Source organism: Staurois parvus, unplaced genomic scaffold, assembly GCF_062004578.1.
Source record: "Staurois parvus isolate SC_StPar_1 unplaced genomic scaffold, SC_StPar_1.0 ptg000339l, whole genome shotgun sequence".
Lineage (NCBI taxonomy): Eukaryota > Metazoa > Chordata > Amphibia > Anura > Ranidae > Staurois > Staurois parvus.
The window spans coordinates 57,436-73,729 of record NW_028318135.1 but is presented as its reverse complement, the minus strand read 5'-3'; the positions used below and the strand labels follow the sequence as shown (position 1 = coordinate 73,729).

General features: G+C 39.7%; 1 protein-coding gene across 4 annotated transcripts in view; it reads right to left on the bottom strand.

Annotated features, from left to right (window-relative positions):
• The window catches only part of CYLD (CYLD lysine 63 deubiquitinase), a 170,682-nt gene that overhangs the window by 104,216 nt on the left and 50,172 nt on the right, over positions 1 to 16,294 (bottom strand). For 2 of the 4 annotated variants that reach the window (XM_089684206.1, XM_089684203.1), the window contains exons 3-4: positions 14,035 to 14,169; positions 12,673 to 13,295 (exon numbers count right to left, since the gene is read on the bottom strand). In XM_089684206.1, the coding sequence (XP_089540332.1) occupies positions 12,673 to 13,179 (507 nt within the window). In that variant the 5' untranslated portion in view covers positions 13,180 to 13,295; positions 14,035 to 14,169. Of the gene's footprint in view, positions 1 to 12,672; positions 13,296 to 14,034; positions 14,170 to 14,373; positions 14,464 to 16,294 lie in introns of all 4 variants that reach the window. The other 2 variants (XM_089684204.1, XM_089684205.1) reach the window with 2 other exon arrangements.

Here is a 16,294-nt window from a genome sequence, read left to right as displayed (position 1 = left end):
GATGCAGATGTTTATTTTAGAACTGGAAAGTATATGGTGATTCCATAATACTTCTAAGAAATTAGTGATTCCATATTTGTTTTCCTCTGCTTGATCTGCAAAAACAGTTGCAATTGACTACGGTTTTCAGTTTTTTCTTTTTTTTTGTTTGTTTTTTCTTCTACACAATTAAAACAATTGAATAAACATTTTCCAAGAGTGGTGATTCCATACTTTTTGTTGTATAAAATGATCAGTTGGGCAGCACAGTGGCTAAATGGTTAGCACTTCCGCCTGGCAGTACTAGGGTTGTTGCTTTGAATCCCAGCCATGGCACCTCCTGCCTGGAGTTTGCATGTTCTCCCTGTGCCTGCGTGGGTTTCCTCTGGGTGCTCCGGTTTCCTCCCACACTCCAAAGACATGCTGCTAGGTTAACTGGCTCCTGTCTAAATTGTCCCTAGTATGTATGTATGAATGTAAGTTAGGGACCTTAGATTGTATGCCCCTTGAGGGTTAGGGACTGCTGTGAATGTACAATATATATATACATGTAAAGCGCTGTGTAAATTGACGGGACTATACAAGTACCTGAAATAAATAAATAAATAAATCAGTTACTGTGACGGGGCTGGTTTGACAAAGTAGGAAAACCTTCAAAATGCATTTCCGCCCCTTCAGACTTAGATCAAACCACGAGGAAGAACTATACTCATACCATCTGTAACACTGAGCAGGTCCCTCTTTAGCTGGCTTTGGGATCGCTCCCGCAGCTGCATACAGTCCTCCTATGTGATGCGCCTCTGCTCTCTACTCCTAAGCTGACGTAAAGAAACTTGAAGAGAAGTGTGCTTTTTTAACTGGGATGATAAACGCTGCAATGTTTTTAATGGGATCCCGCGCTCCTGTCTTTTTGTCTTTAATACTCAGTATTTAAGTATTCTTTCTGAAGGGTAGTTTGAGAAATAAAAGCTTAACAAATTTTTGGCTTGAAGGACTGCAGTAAAGGGTTTAAGTGACAGATCATGGTATGAAAGATGGACGTATAGTTAATGCCTACTTTATATTAACAAAGAAAAGAAGAACCTAAAAATGGGAAGCGGTCCACCTGAGTAAAAAAAAAACAATCAAGAGAACTAGGATATGTAACAAGGATAAGCTGTGCTGATAACCACAATTTACAATTAGTACTGTGGAACAAACCAAGATTACAGAAATACAATAAGCTAAAAAGTTCCCTAAATATTTTCTCCTGATGAGATCTTTGAAGCCTGCTGAACGTGTACATATTAAAAGGTTACTTTATGGAAAAGTACATAATTTTTCAATTAAATATCAGCAGAAAAACAAGTTAGTTAATCATTTTACAGCAAGGAATGCATTTTGAAGCATTCCAAATCCATTTGCATTTCAAACTCCAGGTTTATTTTCAGTCTTGCAACTGTTGTACAGGCTCCTCTCCTGTACTGTAATGTTACTGCACTTATCTGAGCTATTAAGATGTTTTAAATTATGTGATTAAACTTTTACTTTTAACTTTCTAAAGCTTATTGCTGAAGAGCAGGGGTCTTGTAGGTGGTCAGAAGGAAGGGGAGGAATAATGCCCCAAGGGCCAGATAAAGGCTAGCAAAGGGCCACATCCAGCCCTTGGGCCGCAGTTTGGAGACCCCCCTTCTCAAGAGTAATAATTTTACCCTGGTAATGTCCCGAGCACAGGTATTGGTATCTGTATATTAGGGGGTACCAAAGTATAAAGAAAAAAGATCCCTGAGCAACCAAACAATATAAAAACTACAAAAAATAAACACAAAATATTAACAAATATCCGCGAGTGTCTCTCTTGTGCAAGGCTGTGAATCATATACAACTCTCAACTGCTGTTGCTGTGATCTTCCTTTGTTCCACACACTGCTGTACAAACCTATAATACATTTGATACAGCGCTGCAAAATTTATATGCACATACTCATATGAATAAACACCAACGTGTGTGAGTCCTTTTTAGTGATAAATGTTCCATGCATAATCTAGTCCCATTTATTTTGCTCTTGTGCTCCATATCAATCTTCTTTTGTGAATCACCACAAGTGCCACACAACTCTATTAGTATGGGCTCACCTGGTGATTTGATGTAAAAATTTAGACCAGGATGTGCCTTCCCCTTTAAGGGGATATCATACACAGGTGTGATGTTAGAGCCTGAATGGATACTTGCCTCTGCTTCACATGCACATTTATTTCTACAGGTTTTTATGGTGTTAATGAGAAAATGTATTTTCTAAGGTGCTCAAAAAAAAAAAGAATTATACCATCATAGCGCTTTCTGTAATGTATGTTTATTATAATATATATATATTAATTATATTAATTATATAATATTATAATATTATATATAGTAATATATGTAGGTGTATTAAACCATGAAAAAAACCTCACATGATAATGTGGTGACTCATTAGGAGAAAAGTATCTTTTAATGTAAACAACCCCCATAAAAGGGAATGAGTCTCTTTGGGGACAATGATTGGAAGAGATCAACACGGATGGAAGAACATGCAGAAACCCAGTGGACTTTTCACCCAATCAATGTATATGCTTTGCCTGCATCATAAGCCCTATAAATGATACTGTTAGTTCCTCAATAAAACAGAATTTTAGGAAGTTGGCAAACTGCGAAGTGTCAGTGTCTTACTTCCACGTGCACGTATTCTCATATTAATTTGGCTCACTGGTAGATCACGGTAAATGGTCTGTAAGTGACCGAGTCCAAAACACACCAAGTCTGGTACTCTACAGGAATAAAGCTTTGCAAAGTCCCCTTTAGGAGTGGATGAATCCAGCTTGCCATTTCCTCTGTATAATATATCGTCTACACTGTCCCCTTAAGATGTGGATGGGCTCACTGACAAAGTCTGTCCAAACTGATTCCCTTCCATTACCCTTCCTGTCAGAATGTGCATGCGCCACCAGCTCCGCCCCTTTAAGCATTACGCCACAATCACCTGGCTTCTTCATAGGGGGTAATTCAGCTTGTTAAAATAAATTCCTCATACAGTATGAAGTATTGTTATTTATTTCGTTTTCACCAGTTTCAAATATGGAACATTGCAATCAGAAAGGCTCCAGGCACACAGCATCAAAAGTTCACTGAAACCACTTTTATTCAAAATCCATGCAACAAACTACGGACTTGTCTTGATACTATAAGGAATGGTTCCAACATCCTGACTAGCTTAGCAGATACACTGGGAAATAGAAAATCAATTTAATTGATTTTTAACTGGTACCAAGTAAAGCATAAAGATAATCCATGTAAACAGGAAATCAAGGCTACAAAAATTGAAAACGAACGACAGTTTGCAAAAGATAGGACAAACCCCCCCCCCCCCCCAAAATCTTCAAATCTATTAATAGTAAAAAGGTCCAGTCCGAGCATGTAGGTCCTTTACAAAATAATCTACAGTGGGTGACTGAGGACAAAGTGAAGGCAAATTTAAAAATTACCTTCTTCAGCTCTGTGTATACAAAGGAGCATGGGGGAGCTCTTGTCCATAATGGGCATGGTATTGACACAGCTCCAGATGATCCACATTGGCTCACAATTGATATGATCCAAAATATTTAAACAGAATAAAGGTGAATAAAGCACCTGGACCGGATGGCATATGCCCACGGGTCCTAAAAGAATTGAGCTCTGTCATTTCAAAGCCATTTTTTCTATTTTTTAGGGACACTTTAATGACTGGCATAGTACCACTGGATTGGCATAAGACCAATGTGGTGCCAATATTTAAAAAAGGGGTCAAAATCTAAAATTATAGACCTGTTAATTTAACTTCTATAGTTGGGAAGATACTGGAGAGTTTAATAAAAGACCACATAGATGAGTTCTTGCTGGAAAAAAAATATTTTAAGCAACAGACAGCATGGATTCATAAAAGACAGAAGTTGTCAAACAAATTTATTTTTATGAGAAGGTGAGCAAAACCTTGGACAGAGGGGTGGCGGTGGACGAGGTATACTTGGATTTTGCAAAAGCGTTTGACACAGTTCCCCACACACAGCTAGTGTGTAAGGTAAAGTCTATGGACTTGGAAATCCATATGTAAATGGATAAAAAAACTGGCTAAAAGATCATATTCAGAGAGTAGTGGTTAATGGTTCATACTTTGAATGGTCTAGAGTTGTCAGTGGTGTACCCCAAGGTTCAGTGTTGGGACCCTTACTTTTTATATATTTATAAATGATATAGGGTCTGGGATTAAAAATCCCATTTCAGTCTTTGCAGATGACACCAAGCTGTGCAGTGGAATAACGTCCTTACAGGATGTCTTCAACTTACAAGCTGACCTCAATGCACTGTTTAATTGGACAACTATGTGGCAAATGAGGTTTAATGTTGATAAATGTAAGGTGATGCACTTGGGGGCTAAGAATATGCATGCATCATACATACTAGGGGGAGTACAACTGGGGGAATCAATGGTGGAGAAGGATCTGGGAGTTCTGGTAGATCACAAGCTTAATAATGGCATGCAATGCAAAGCTGCTGTTTCTAAAGCGAGCAAAATCCTCCCTTGTATTAAAAGAGGTCTAGACTCCAGAGAGAGAGATATCATTTTACCCCTGTACAAATCATTAGTAAGACCTCATCTGGAATATGCAGTTCAGTTTTGGGCACCAATTCACAAAAAGAACATTGGGGAACTGGAGAGAGTACAGAGAAGGGCAACCAAACTGATAAGAGGCATGGAGGAGATCAGCTATGAGGAAAGATTAGAGGAACTGAATTTATTCTCTCCTGAAAAGAGGAGATTAAGGGGGGATATGATCAGCATGTATAAATACATCAGTGGTTCATATACTGAACTTGGTGTAGAGTTATTCACCCTGAGGTCATCACAGGAGGACAAGAGGGCACTCTTTATGTCTTGAGGAAAATAAATTTAATCTCCAAATACAGAAAGGTTTCTTCACAGTAAGAGCTGTGAAAATGTGGAATAGACTCCCTCAAGAGTTGGTTCTGGCCAGCTCAATAGATTGCTTTAAAAGAGGCCTGGATTCTTTCTTGGATACACAGAATATAACTGGTTACTATTTATAGGGAAGGTTGATCCATGGAATATCCAATTGCCTCTTGGGAGATCAGGAATTTTTTCCCCTGCAGGAACAAATTGGATCATGCTTTGCTGGATTTTTTGCCTTCCTCTGAATCAACTGTAGGTGTAGGATTATAACTTTTTATTTTTTTTTAATGGTTGAACTGGATGGACTTTTGTCTTTTTTCAGCCAGAATAACTATGTAACTATGTATCGCTGCGCTTGGTCTGCAAACTCGCCTGATCTTATCCCCAAACAGAAGCTGTGGGGTATTGTCAAGAGGAAGATGAGAGACACCAGACCCAACAACGCAGATGAGCTGAAGGTCGCTATCAATGCAACCTGGGCTTCCATAACACCTCAGCAGTGCCACAGGCTGATTGCCTCCATGCCACATTGATGCAGTAATTCATGCAAAAGTAGCCCAGACAAAGTATTGTGTACATACTATACTGTACATGGACATACTTTTCAGTAAACCAACATTTCTGTAATAAAAACCCATTTTTGTATTGGTCTTATGTAATATTCTAATTTTCCAAGTTACTGAATTTTGAGTTTTCACTAGCTGTAAGCCATAATCATCAAAATTAAAAGCAAGAAAAGCTTGAAATACATCACTCTGTATGTAATGAATCTATATAAAATATAGGAGTTTAACTTTTTTAATTCAATTACTGAAATAAAATTAAATTTTTGATGATATTCTAATTTATTGAGATGCACCTGCAAGTATACTATTATTATTTCTTCATTAGTTTAGTAAAATAAATGACTTTACAACGGTTTTAAAAAAATGTCATGCATTGATGAAAAAAAATATGTAGTATACATAATCATGACTCCTTCCTAGCTCATAAAGAACATTCTGTAAATAAAGTTAGAGACCCTAAACAAACAATATTGGTCAGTATCAATGGTCAGAGAAATTATGTCCTTCCTGAACCAAAATTATCAAACACATTTCGGCAATTACAAAACTTTATTAGGAGTAGGAAGGATGTTGGTACGATTCCTTATAGCATCAAAAGTCCTTCACACACTAGCAGACTCTCCAAAGTTTGTTAGATGAATTTTGAATAAAAGTCGCTTTGTAGGACTTTTGATGCTTGTGTGTCAGTGTCTAATCGAATTGAAGCATGTGGAAACTAAATGAATGATCAAAAATTGAGGGGTGATGGAGTTGTGAATCCTGCTGCTACATCCCTTAATCAATACTACAAGACAACCACAATACCTCCCCTGGGACTTTTCAGGAGAAACAGATTAATATACAAAAATAGTATCCATCACAAAACAAAGTACTAAAAACCAATTTTTATCCTGTTTACATATAAAATCCTCCATTAAAAACAGAATGTTCTGGTCTTGTTTACATGGCTTAAATGTTGTATACAGTGAGGAACAGAAGTATTTGAACACCCTGCAATTTTGCAAGTTCTCCCACTTAAAAATCATGGAGGGGTCTGAAATTCACATTGTAGGTGCATTCCCACTCTGAGAGACAGATTTTTTTTACAAAATTCAGTAAATCACATTGTATGATTTTTAAAGAATTTATTTGTCTTGCACTGCTGAACATAAGTATTTGAACACCTAAGAAACAGCAAGAATTCTGGCTCTCAAAGACCTGTTACTGTGCCTTTAAAAAGTCCACCTCTACTCCACTCATTAATCTAACTTAGTAGCACCTGTCTGAGCTCTTTAAAGACACCTGTCCACCCCACAGTCAGTCAGACGCCAACTACTACCATGGGCAAGACCAAAGAGCTGTCAAAAGACACCAGAGACAAAATTGTGGACCTCCACAAGGCTGGAAAGGGCTACGGGGCAATTGCCAAGCAGCTTGGTGAAAATAGATCAACTGTCGGAGCAATTGTTAGAAAATGGAAGAGGCTAAAGACGACTGTCAGTCTCCCTCGGACTGGGGCTCCATGCAAGATCTCACCTCGTGGGGTATCACTGATAAGAAAGGTGAGGGATCAGCCCAGAACTACAAGGGAGGAGCTGGTCAATGACATGAATAGAGCTGGGACCACAGTTTCAAAGGTCACCGTCGGTAGAACACTACGCTGTCATGGTTTCAAATCATGCATTGCACGGAAGGTTCCCCTGCTCAAGTCATCACATGTCTAGGCCCGTCTGAAGTTTGCCAGTGACCATCTGGATGATCCAGAGGAGGCATGGGAGAAAATCATGTGGTCCGATGAGACCAAAGTAGAACTTTTTGGTCTAAACTTCACTCGTCGTGTTTGGATGAGTTGCATCCCAAGTACACCATCCCTACTGTGAAGCATGGGGGTGGTAACATCATGCTTTGGGGGTGCTTTCCTGCGAAGGGGACAGGACGACTGCACTGTATTAAGGAGAGGATGAATGGGGCCATTTATTGTGAGATTTTGAGCAACAACCTCCTTCCCTCAGTCAAAGCATTGAAGATGGGTCGTGGCTGGGTCTTCAACATGACAACGACCCGAAGCACACAGCCAGGATAACCAAGGAGTGGCTCCGTAAGAAGCATATCAAGGTTCTGGAGTGGCCTAGCCAGTCTCCAGACCTACAGTCAGGTCCATAAATATTGGGACATGGACACAATTCTAACATTTTTGGCTCTATACACCACCACAATGGATTTGAAATGAAACGAACAAGATGTGCTTTAACTGCAGACTGTCAGCTTTAATTTGAGGGTATTTACATCCAAATCAGGTGAACGGTGTAGGAATTACAACAGTTTGCATATGTGCCTCCCACTTCTTAAGGGACCAAATGTAATGGGACAGAATAATAATCATAACTCAAACTTTCACTTTTTAATACTTGGTTGCAAATCCTTTGCAGTCAATTACAGCCTGAAGTGTGGAACACACAGACATCCCCAGACGCTGGGTTTCATCCCTGGTGATGCTCTGCCAGGCCTCTACTGCAACTGTCTTCAGTTCCTGCTTGTTCTTGGGGCATTTTCCCTTCAGTTTTGTCTTCAGCAAGTGAAATGCATGCTCAATCGGATTCAGGTCAGGTGATTGACTTGGCCATTGCAGAACATTCCACTTCTTTCCCTTAAAAAACTCTTTGGTTGCTTTTGCAGTCTGCTTTGGGTCATTGTCCATCTGCACTGTGAAGCGTCCAATGAGTTGTGAAGCATTTGGCTGAATATGAGCAGATAATATTCCCGAAACACTTCACAATTCATCCGGCTGCTTTTGTCAGCAGTCACATCATCAATAAATACAAGAGAACCAGTTCCATTGGCAGCCATACATGCCCACGCCATGACACTACCACCACCATGCTTCACTGATGAGGTGGTATGCTTAGGATCATGAGCAGTTCCTTTCCTTCTCCATACTCTTCTCTTCCCATCACAAGTTGATCTTGGTCTCATCTGTCCATAGGATGTTGTTCCAGAACTGTGAAGGCTTTTTTACATGTCGTTTGGCAAACTCTAATCTGGCCTTCCTGTTTTTGAGGCTCACCAATGGTTCCCATCTTGTGGTGAACCCTCTGTATTCACTCTGGTGAAGTCTTCTCTTGATTGGTGACTTTGATACGCATACACCTACCTCCTGGAGAGTGTTCTTGATCTGGCCAACTGTTGTGAAGGGTGTTTTCTTCACCAGGGAAAGAATTCTTCGCTCATCCACCACAGTTGTTTTCCGTGGTCTTCCGGGTCTGTTGGTGTTGCTGAGCTCACCGGTGCGTTCCTTCTTTTTAAGAATGTTCCAAAACTGTTGTTTTGGCCACACCTAAAGTTTTTGCTATCTCTCTGATGGGTTTGTTTTGTTTTTTCAGCCTAAGGATGGCTTGATTCACTGATAGTGACAGCTCTTTGGATCTCATCTTGAGAGTTGACAGCAACAGATTCCAAATGCAAATAGCACACTTGAAATGAACTCTGGACCTTTTATCTGCTCATTGTAATTGGGATAATGGGGGAATAACACACACCTGGCCATGGAACAGCTGAGAAGCCAATTGTCCCATTACTTTTGGTCCCTTAACAAGTGGGAGGCACATATGCATACTGTTGTAATTCCTATAACGTTCACCTGATTTGGATGTAAATACCCTCAAATTAGAGCTGACAGTCTGCAGTTAAAGCACATCTTGTTCGTTTTATTTCAAATCCATTGTGGTGGTGTATAGAGCCAAAAATGTTAGAATTGTGTCGATGTCCCAATATTTATGGACCTGACTGTAAATCCAATAGAACATCTTTGGAGGGAGCTGAAACTCCATGTTGCTCCGCGACAGCCTTGAAAACCTGACAGATCTAGGAGATCTGTTTGGAGGAGTGGGCCAAAATCCCTGTTGCAGTGTGTGCAAACCTGGACAAAAACTACAGGAAACGTTTGACCTCTGTAACTGCAAGCAAAGGCTTCTGTACCAAATATTAACACAGATTTTCTCAGGTGTTCAAATACTTATGTTCAGCAGTGCAAGACAAATATATTCTTTAAAAAACATACAATGTGATTTCCTGAATTATTTTTTTTAAATGCTGTCCCTCAGAGTGGGAATGCACCTACAATGTGAATTTCAGACCCCTCCATGATTTCTAAGTGGGAGAACTTGCAAAATCGCAGGGTGTTCAAATACTTCTGTTCCTCACTGTATAACTAATGATTATACGGTTACATAACATTTACAATTTGCACAATGTAGATAACATATACATTACAGTGCCTTTGGCTAACCCCAATTAGCTAACACAAATTACAAGTCCATATATCCATCTCCAGTACAGAATACCCAATGCATTTCGACTATAACAGTCTTCATCAGGGGAAACGGGAAAGATACAATTACCATTGAGATGTAGAAACCATATTCACTGTCTAAATGAGTTGCCCCAGGGAACTCAGGTTTTCACCTGGATGGCCCGGGCCCCCAAAGAGCCAACATGAAATAGGCATAACTGGCCGCACATGTCCACAGCACACCCTCCACTGATATTTATTTAAGGTCTCAAAACAGAAAAGAGAGGACCATATACAGAAGATAATGTGCCCAAGGATTATATGTGAGATCTCATATCATAAACCACCTTACAGGGTACACAGCAGATTGCTTTTAAAGTTTCCCAGACAGAAATATGATGAATTTAATTTAACAAATGAATAACCCCCTAATATACAGATACCTATAGCCAATACCTGTGCTCTGGGCATTACAGGGGGGGAAATGTGAACACAAATCATTTTCTTACTCTAGAGAAGGGGGTCTCCAAACTTTCTAAACAAAGGTCCAGTTTACTGTGCTTCAGACTTTCAGGGGGCTGGTCTGTGGCCAGTAGGAGTAGAAAATGTCCTGGCATCCGTGAAAGCAAACAATGTCCCATCTTTGGTATTAGGGGAAATATTAGTATCCCATTGATGGTGTCAGTGGGAGAAATAGTGCTCAATCATTGATGCAAGTGGAAGGATTAGTACCCCATCATTGTCAGTAGGAAGAATAGTGCCCCACCATTGGTGTCAGAGGGAGGAATTGTGCCCTATCATTGGTGTCAGTGGGAGGAATAGTGCCTCACTGTCGGTGTCAGTGCAGAAGTTATTGCCCCATTTTTGGTGTCCGTGGGAGGAATAGTACCTCAAGGGTCAGATAAAGTTTGGACTGCTGCTCTAGAGCAATAAGCAGAAAATAAAAAAAAAAAAATAAACAAATACTATAGCAAATGTAAAAATTGTATCACATAATTTGCAACATACCATAACAAGGCAGATCTTCGCCCCGTTTGCAAAAAAACTAAAAGTAATCAGCTGCAAATACTGTAGCTGTTCCGGGTCCAGGCACCTGCATGTTTACTGTTAGTGGCCGGTTGTGATATCTTGCACTCTAGTTTGTGAATGATCCTGCAGCCTTTTGGGACCTGTGATGTGTCCCTGAAGGTTGCAAGGGGGGGGGTTGCATGCAATTTATTTTTTCTGCAAATCCCCTGTGGCGATCCAACTGGAAGTGGTAGAGGGTACCTGTCAAAACCAGGTACCAGATCCCCCCCCAAAAAATTGTAAAAAGAGGAAGGTGGGGTGGGGGCATAAAGCAGAACTTCCCCTTTAGGGTGAAGTTACTCTGTAATAACTCAGATGAATGCAGTGACATTTCAGAACAGGAGAGAAGCCTGTACAACAATTCTGTTTCAATATTTTTATTAAGAGTTTTGTTTTAAGAATAAAACAAGCTCAAGATACACCCACTCAGGGGCAGAGTAGAACAACTGTACAACAATTCTAAGACTGAAAATAAAGCTGGAGTTAAGCTTTAAATGCATTCCTTGCTTTTTCCTTGCTAAGCTAGTCAGGATGTTAGTCTCAATTCACTATACAGTCGTAAATTTGGGTTCAAGTGGAATTCTCTTTTTTTCAGTGTTGTCGGAGTTTGTTGCTGTATGCCAGCTTCTTCATAATTGTATATTTCTGGTTGTTGGAGTAGAGTCTGCCATGCAGAACAGATTTTCTGCTGCTGAGACAGCAGGGTTGACCAGTTATTTGCTATTTACAGCACGACTAAACCCACTATTTTAACAGGGTGGGGATCGATGGAGGAGGATTTCAGCTAACAGAATAGATATCAGCACAAGGAACACATCATGCTAACCAAGTATTGTCTCTGGTGCTGTGGGGTTTTTTTTGACTGAACTCGGGCTTTAACTGTAAATTTAAATAAATTGATAACTTGAAAAGCTCCTTGCAAGCTACCAAATTGAAAATCTCAATAGTGGCAGTAACTCTGAGAGGAAGAAGGGAGATACATTGACAGGACAACACAAACATTTCCATTTAATTTCCAAATTAATAACTTTTATCCAGTGAAATAAAAATATAACATGTTTATCCCTGGCTAGTAAGGCCCATGAGACCAACTTTAAACTCCTCACCAGGTGGTAGGAGTGCCCTACCCTTCTTCACCGTTTATATCCCTCAGTGTCGGATCTGTGTTGGCGTTGCCAACTTAGCCAAGGGTTTGCTTTTGCAGTTTTTGGGATCTGATTCTTCAAATATATGCCAAAATTGTGGTCACGATCATTCCAAATTCACCACAGGTGGTTCTGTTGTCCATGCTACTCACGGAATCCCTCTGGCAGAGGCATTGGGAACATATGATCAATGTCTTCAAACCTGGATCTCTTGGAAGAGGTTTAGGGAGTCACAAGAATTACAGGATCTTCTCGCAGTGTGATGTCTTGTCCAGGTAGATGTCTCCTTGTTAGGCTGTGCCCCAGCCTCCCACGCCCCCCGGTTATCATCCCCTGGCTTATTTCCCCGTTCCCTTTCCCCTAACTTTTTTTTTTCTTGAAGCTCCAAGTCTGCAGGGTTATGCTCCTATAGTGTGGGCTTTGGAGCTTACTCAAGTTAGTCCTCAAATTAGCTACAGTATGTATATTGCAGATCAGTGGTTCTGTCACACATTTGATCATGACCGCTATCATACTAGTGCCTTACCCTGTATTTGAATACCCTATGGTGCTGTGCACAGTGGATAACCAGACTGTTATTTCAATTGTTCTTCTTTGCTTCTAGTTTTGTTATAAAAATTATTTTATATAAAAACAGATTGAACATAAAAATATACCATACGTAGAATAAGAGAAAAACTTACCAATAATTCTACGCCAAACCATATACCAGTGACAGTTCTTTCTGGCAACAGTGGTCCCCTATATCGCACAACGCCCGGATAGTGCCCATCTCCCGGCCTCATATACACCCTTACAGCAGAGCCAGCCTCGATCTGTAAAGCTTTAGATAGTCTTACTTTATTCTTGAACAGGCTGTATCTCTCCTCACAGTTTGTAATGGCCAAAAGCAATTCAGCCAACTTTTCTGTGATCTCAATAACATCCTTTTCATCCACGAACAGAAGGGCATGAGGTTGTTCTAAGATTTTTAGTGCAATTTGGACTTTTTTGCTCTTGGAAGGAATACTCCGACTATGTGCTACTGCAGAACGCTCTTGGACAAACTGGCCAATGCTTCCCCTGGGGATCTTAATCTGCTTCTGGGTCTGTTTGTCAACCAAACTGCATTCTTGAACCAACAAATAAAAGATGCGCTCTTCCCAGTAGGTGGAGCTGCTTTTTTCTTGTCCCCAGAGGTTTGAACTCATGGTGATAAGATGGGCTTTGACTGAGTTCCTTCAGTAAGTCCTTGAATCAGATGATCTTTTATGCCCAAGAATGTAGAGAGGGCAGCTCCATGTTTTGGACAATGAATCAAAACAACCTAGAGGAAAATTTACACTGTGAAGTATAGCTAACAAAAAAGTTTAAGTGTACACACCTCACTCACTTATATATGGACATTAACAAATCTAGGTCTATGGAGAACCAGAAACAACCATTATGAAATCTTTGAGAAACATAGCAATCCATCACAAAAAAAAAAAAAAAAAAAAAAACTACTAGGACTTTAAAAAGGTACCACACCAGAGGATAATAAAAAAAAACCTTACATATTTATTGTACAAAACATTAAGGCTCCATGCACACTAGCGTCTTTTTTATGAGCTACAAAAATGCTAGAAAAAAATGCTGGATGAAAAACACTGATAATAGCATTTTTGTGCCAGCTAGTAGTAGCATTTTACAACCTGAAAAAAAAGCTGTTAGGAGCATTTTAGTAGCATTTAGAAGCAATCAGCATTTTTTTCTACAGGAAAAATGCTCCCAAAAACAATTTTGTTTTCCTGCTGCTAAATGTTGAAGATTGAAAAACACTTCTAGCATTAATAGTGTGCATGGATACATAGGATAACACTAGCTTCTAGCGATAATCACAAGTTGGTCATACAAAATATTTCATATACACATCTCCAACCAGTTTCGCAGGACAAAGCCAGCTTCTTCAGAGAGGACTGGCATATAGCTCTAAAGTTGTAAGCAAAGCCACAGTGAGCATCAATATGTACAAAATCAAATGCATCATATAAGCAATACAATACATATACCAGTATACACATTACCTGCTAAAAGAGCTCACATCACATGTAGCTTGTTCCCAGAGTTAGAACACCGAAGTTGCTACACAAGAATGGGGCTCAGCCATTTGATAACTGAAGATTGTACGTATAGAACATGAAAAGTAGCAAACCATTGCCCTATAAAGATAGTAATAGTAAATGGTAAGAAAAAACAAAAACATCAAAAAAATTGATGTGAAATAGTAAAGAAGCAAGGAAAACCTAAATAACAATTATATTTCGAATATATACAGTATTAATATTTGGGGTCTCCAAAACATAAGGATCCCCCTCGGGCATTGGACTATGAACTACTGAAATAGCATATATACTAATTCACACCTGTAATGGCTGTTTATTATCCTCTGGTGTGGTACCTGTAAAGTCCAAGTATTTTTTCGTTGTTGAGGGACTGCTTTGTTTCTCAGTGTCCTGCAATACAGGATGCGGTAAAGGCTTTGGAACAAGTTGAGACTATTTTGTTTGGTCTCTTCTTCAATTTCTCTAGTATATTGTACATTACACAACTTTTCCATACTAAACAAATAACTCGCTCTACTATACACAAAACAGTTTTTGACCAAAATAATTGTACCAACTAAACAAATAAATTTGTGCCAAAGAATGCTGCTGCTCAAAAGTGAAATACATTAACACATAGCAATAATTACTAATAAACACAGCGCATTACAAAATAAAGTCCTTATTTTTACCGCTCCATGCTCATGTGCTCCAATAACAGTGTCATGTGCTCTGAAGAAAAATCCAAAATGAATATCCTGTGCCTTGAAACAAATTTCATCCATGTAGTGCTCAGTGATCCCTCCCCTCCACACTCACCAGATATGGTGGACTCCTAGCTTTATGGGCTTAAGAGGCAAAAACACTTTTTCTGGTGAGATGTGCTCACAGATATTTCCAGAATTCAATGGAGTACCGGACCCATGGTTGTAATGTGAAAGGTTCGAAGTGCCTGCAAAAACATAAGTGAAGCTCAGCGGAAGACCATACCGGTGATCTTTTTAGGGGAAAAAGGCCAAGCTGTTCCACAAAATACGTGATTACCTTTCTGATATGCAGAAAGCTACAAAACATGAAAAGCAGCTCATATACAGTAGACAAGAAAATGGTAAATGAAATACACTGACGGATTGAACCTCTCACATTACAACCATGGGTCCGGTACTCCATTGAATTCTGGAAATATCTGTGAACACATCCTACCAGAAAAAAGTGTTTTTGACTCTGAAGCCCATAAAACTAGGAGTCCACTATATCTGGTGAGCGTGGAGTACACAGGGGAGGGAGCACTGAGAACTAAGCGGTTGAAATTTGTTTCAAGACACGGGATATTCATTTTGTATTTTTCTTCAGAGCACATGACACTGTTATTGGAGCACATGAGCACAAAGCACTAGATATAAGGACTTTATTTTGTAATGCACTGTGTTTACTAGTAATTAAAACTTTTCCATACTATCTGACTCTTAAAGTGATACTAAAAGCTTAATGTAAAAGAAAAAATAATAATAACAAACCATGTTATACTTACCCGCTCTGTGCAAAGACAGAGCTGCCCCAATTCTCCTTCTTGGGTCCCCCACTGGGTCCCCCCTGAGTGCCCCCATAGCAAGCCGCTTGCTATGGGGGCACTAGTGCATGCTCTCTCCCGAACCCTGCTCTGTATGCCCATATGACACACAGAATGGGGCTCAGCCCCGCCTCACTCCTTCCTCACTGGCTGTAATTGACAGCAGTGGGAGCCAATGGCTTCTGCTGCTTCCTTTGAGTCAATTAGAAGGCAGAGAGCCAGGAAAGCAGCCACTTTTGGGCACATCGCTGGATCAGGATTGTGCTCATGTAAGTATTAGGAAGGGCTATGGGGGGAGCTGCATACTGAATGTTTTTTACCTTCATGCATAGAATGCATAAAGGTAAAAAACCTTTAAGCTTTACAACTACTTTAAGATATGCCAGTACTATATATCCATGAATGCCCTGTAGCTAAAGGTAAATTAGCACTACAATAAAATTGCCAACAGGCAAAGCAGTGGCGAGAAAGTTAACACTTTCAATACTGGATTAATCATCACAAAAACAATATCTGCATTTAGTTTGTATGATATCCCAGTTTTTATAGAGTTCTATAGTCTCTGCACAACTTATGAACATTTTAATAATTTGCTTCCACCCTTAAGAGGTGTATTTGTGCAATTCTTCTAATAAATATTAGATTATATTAGCTTTTAAATTTCTAAGTAGG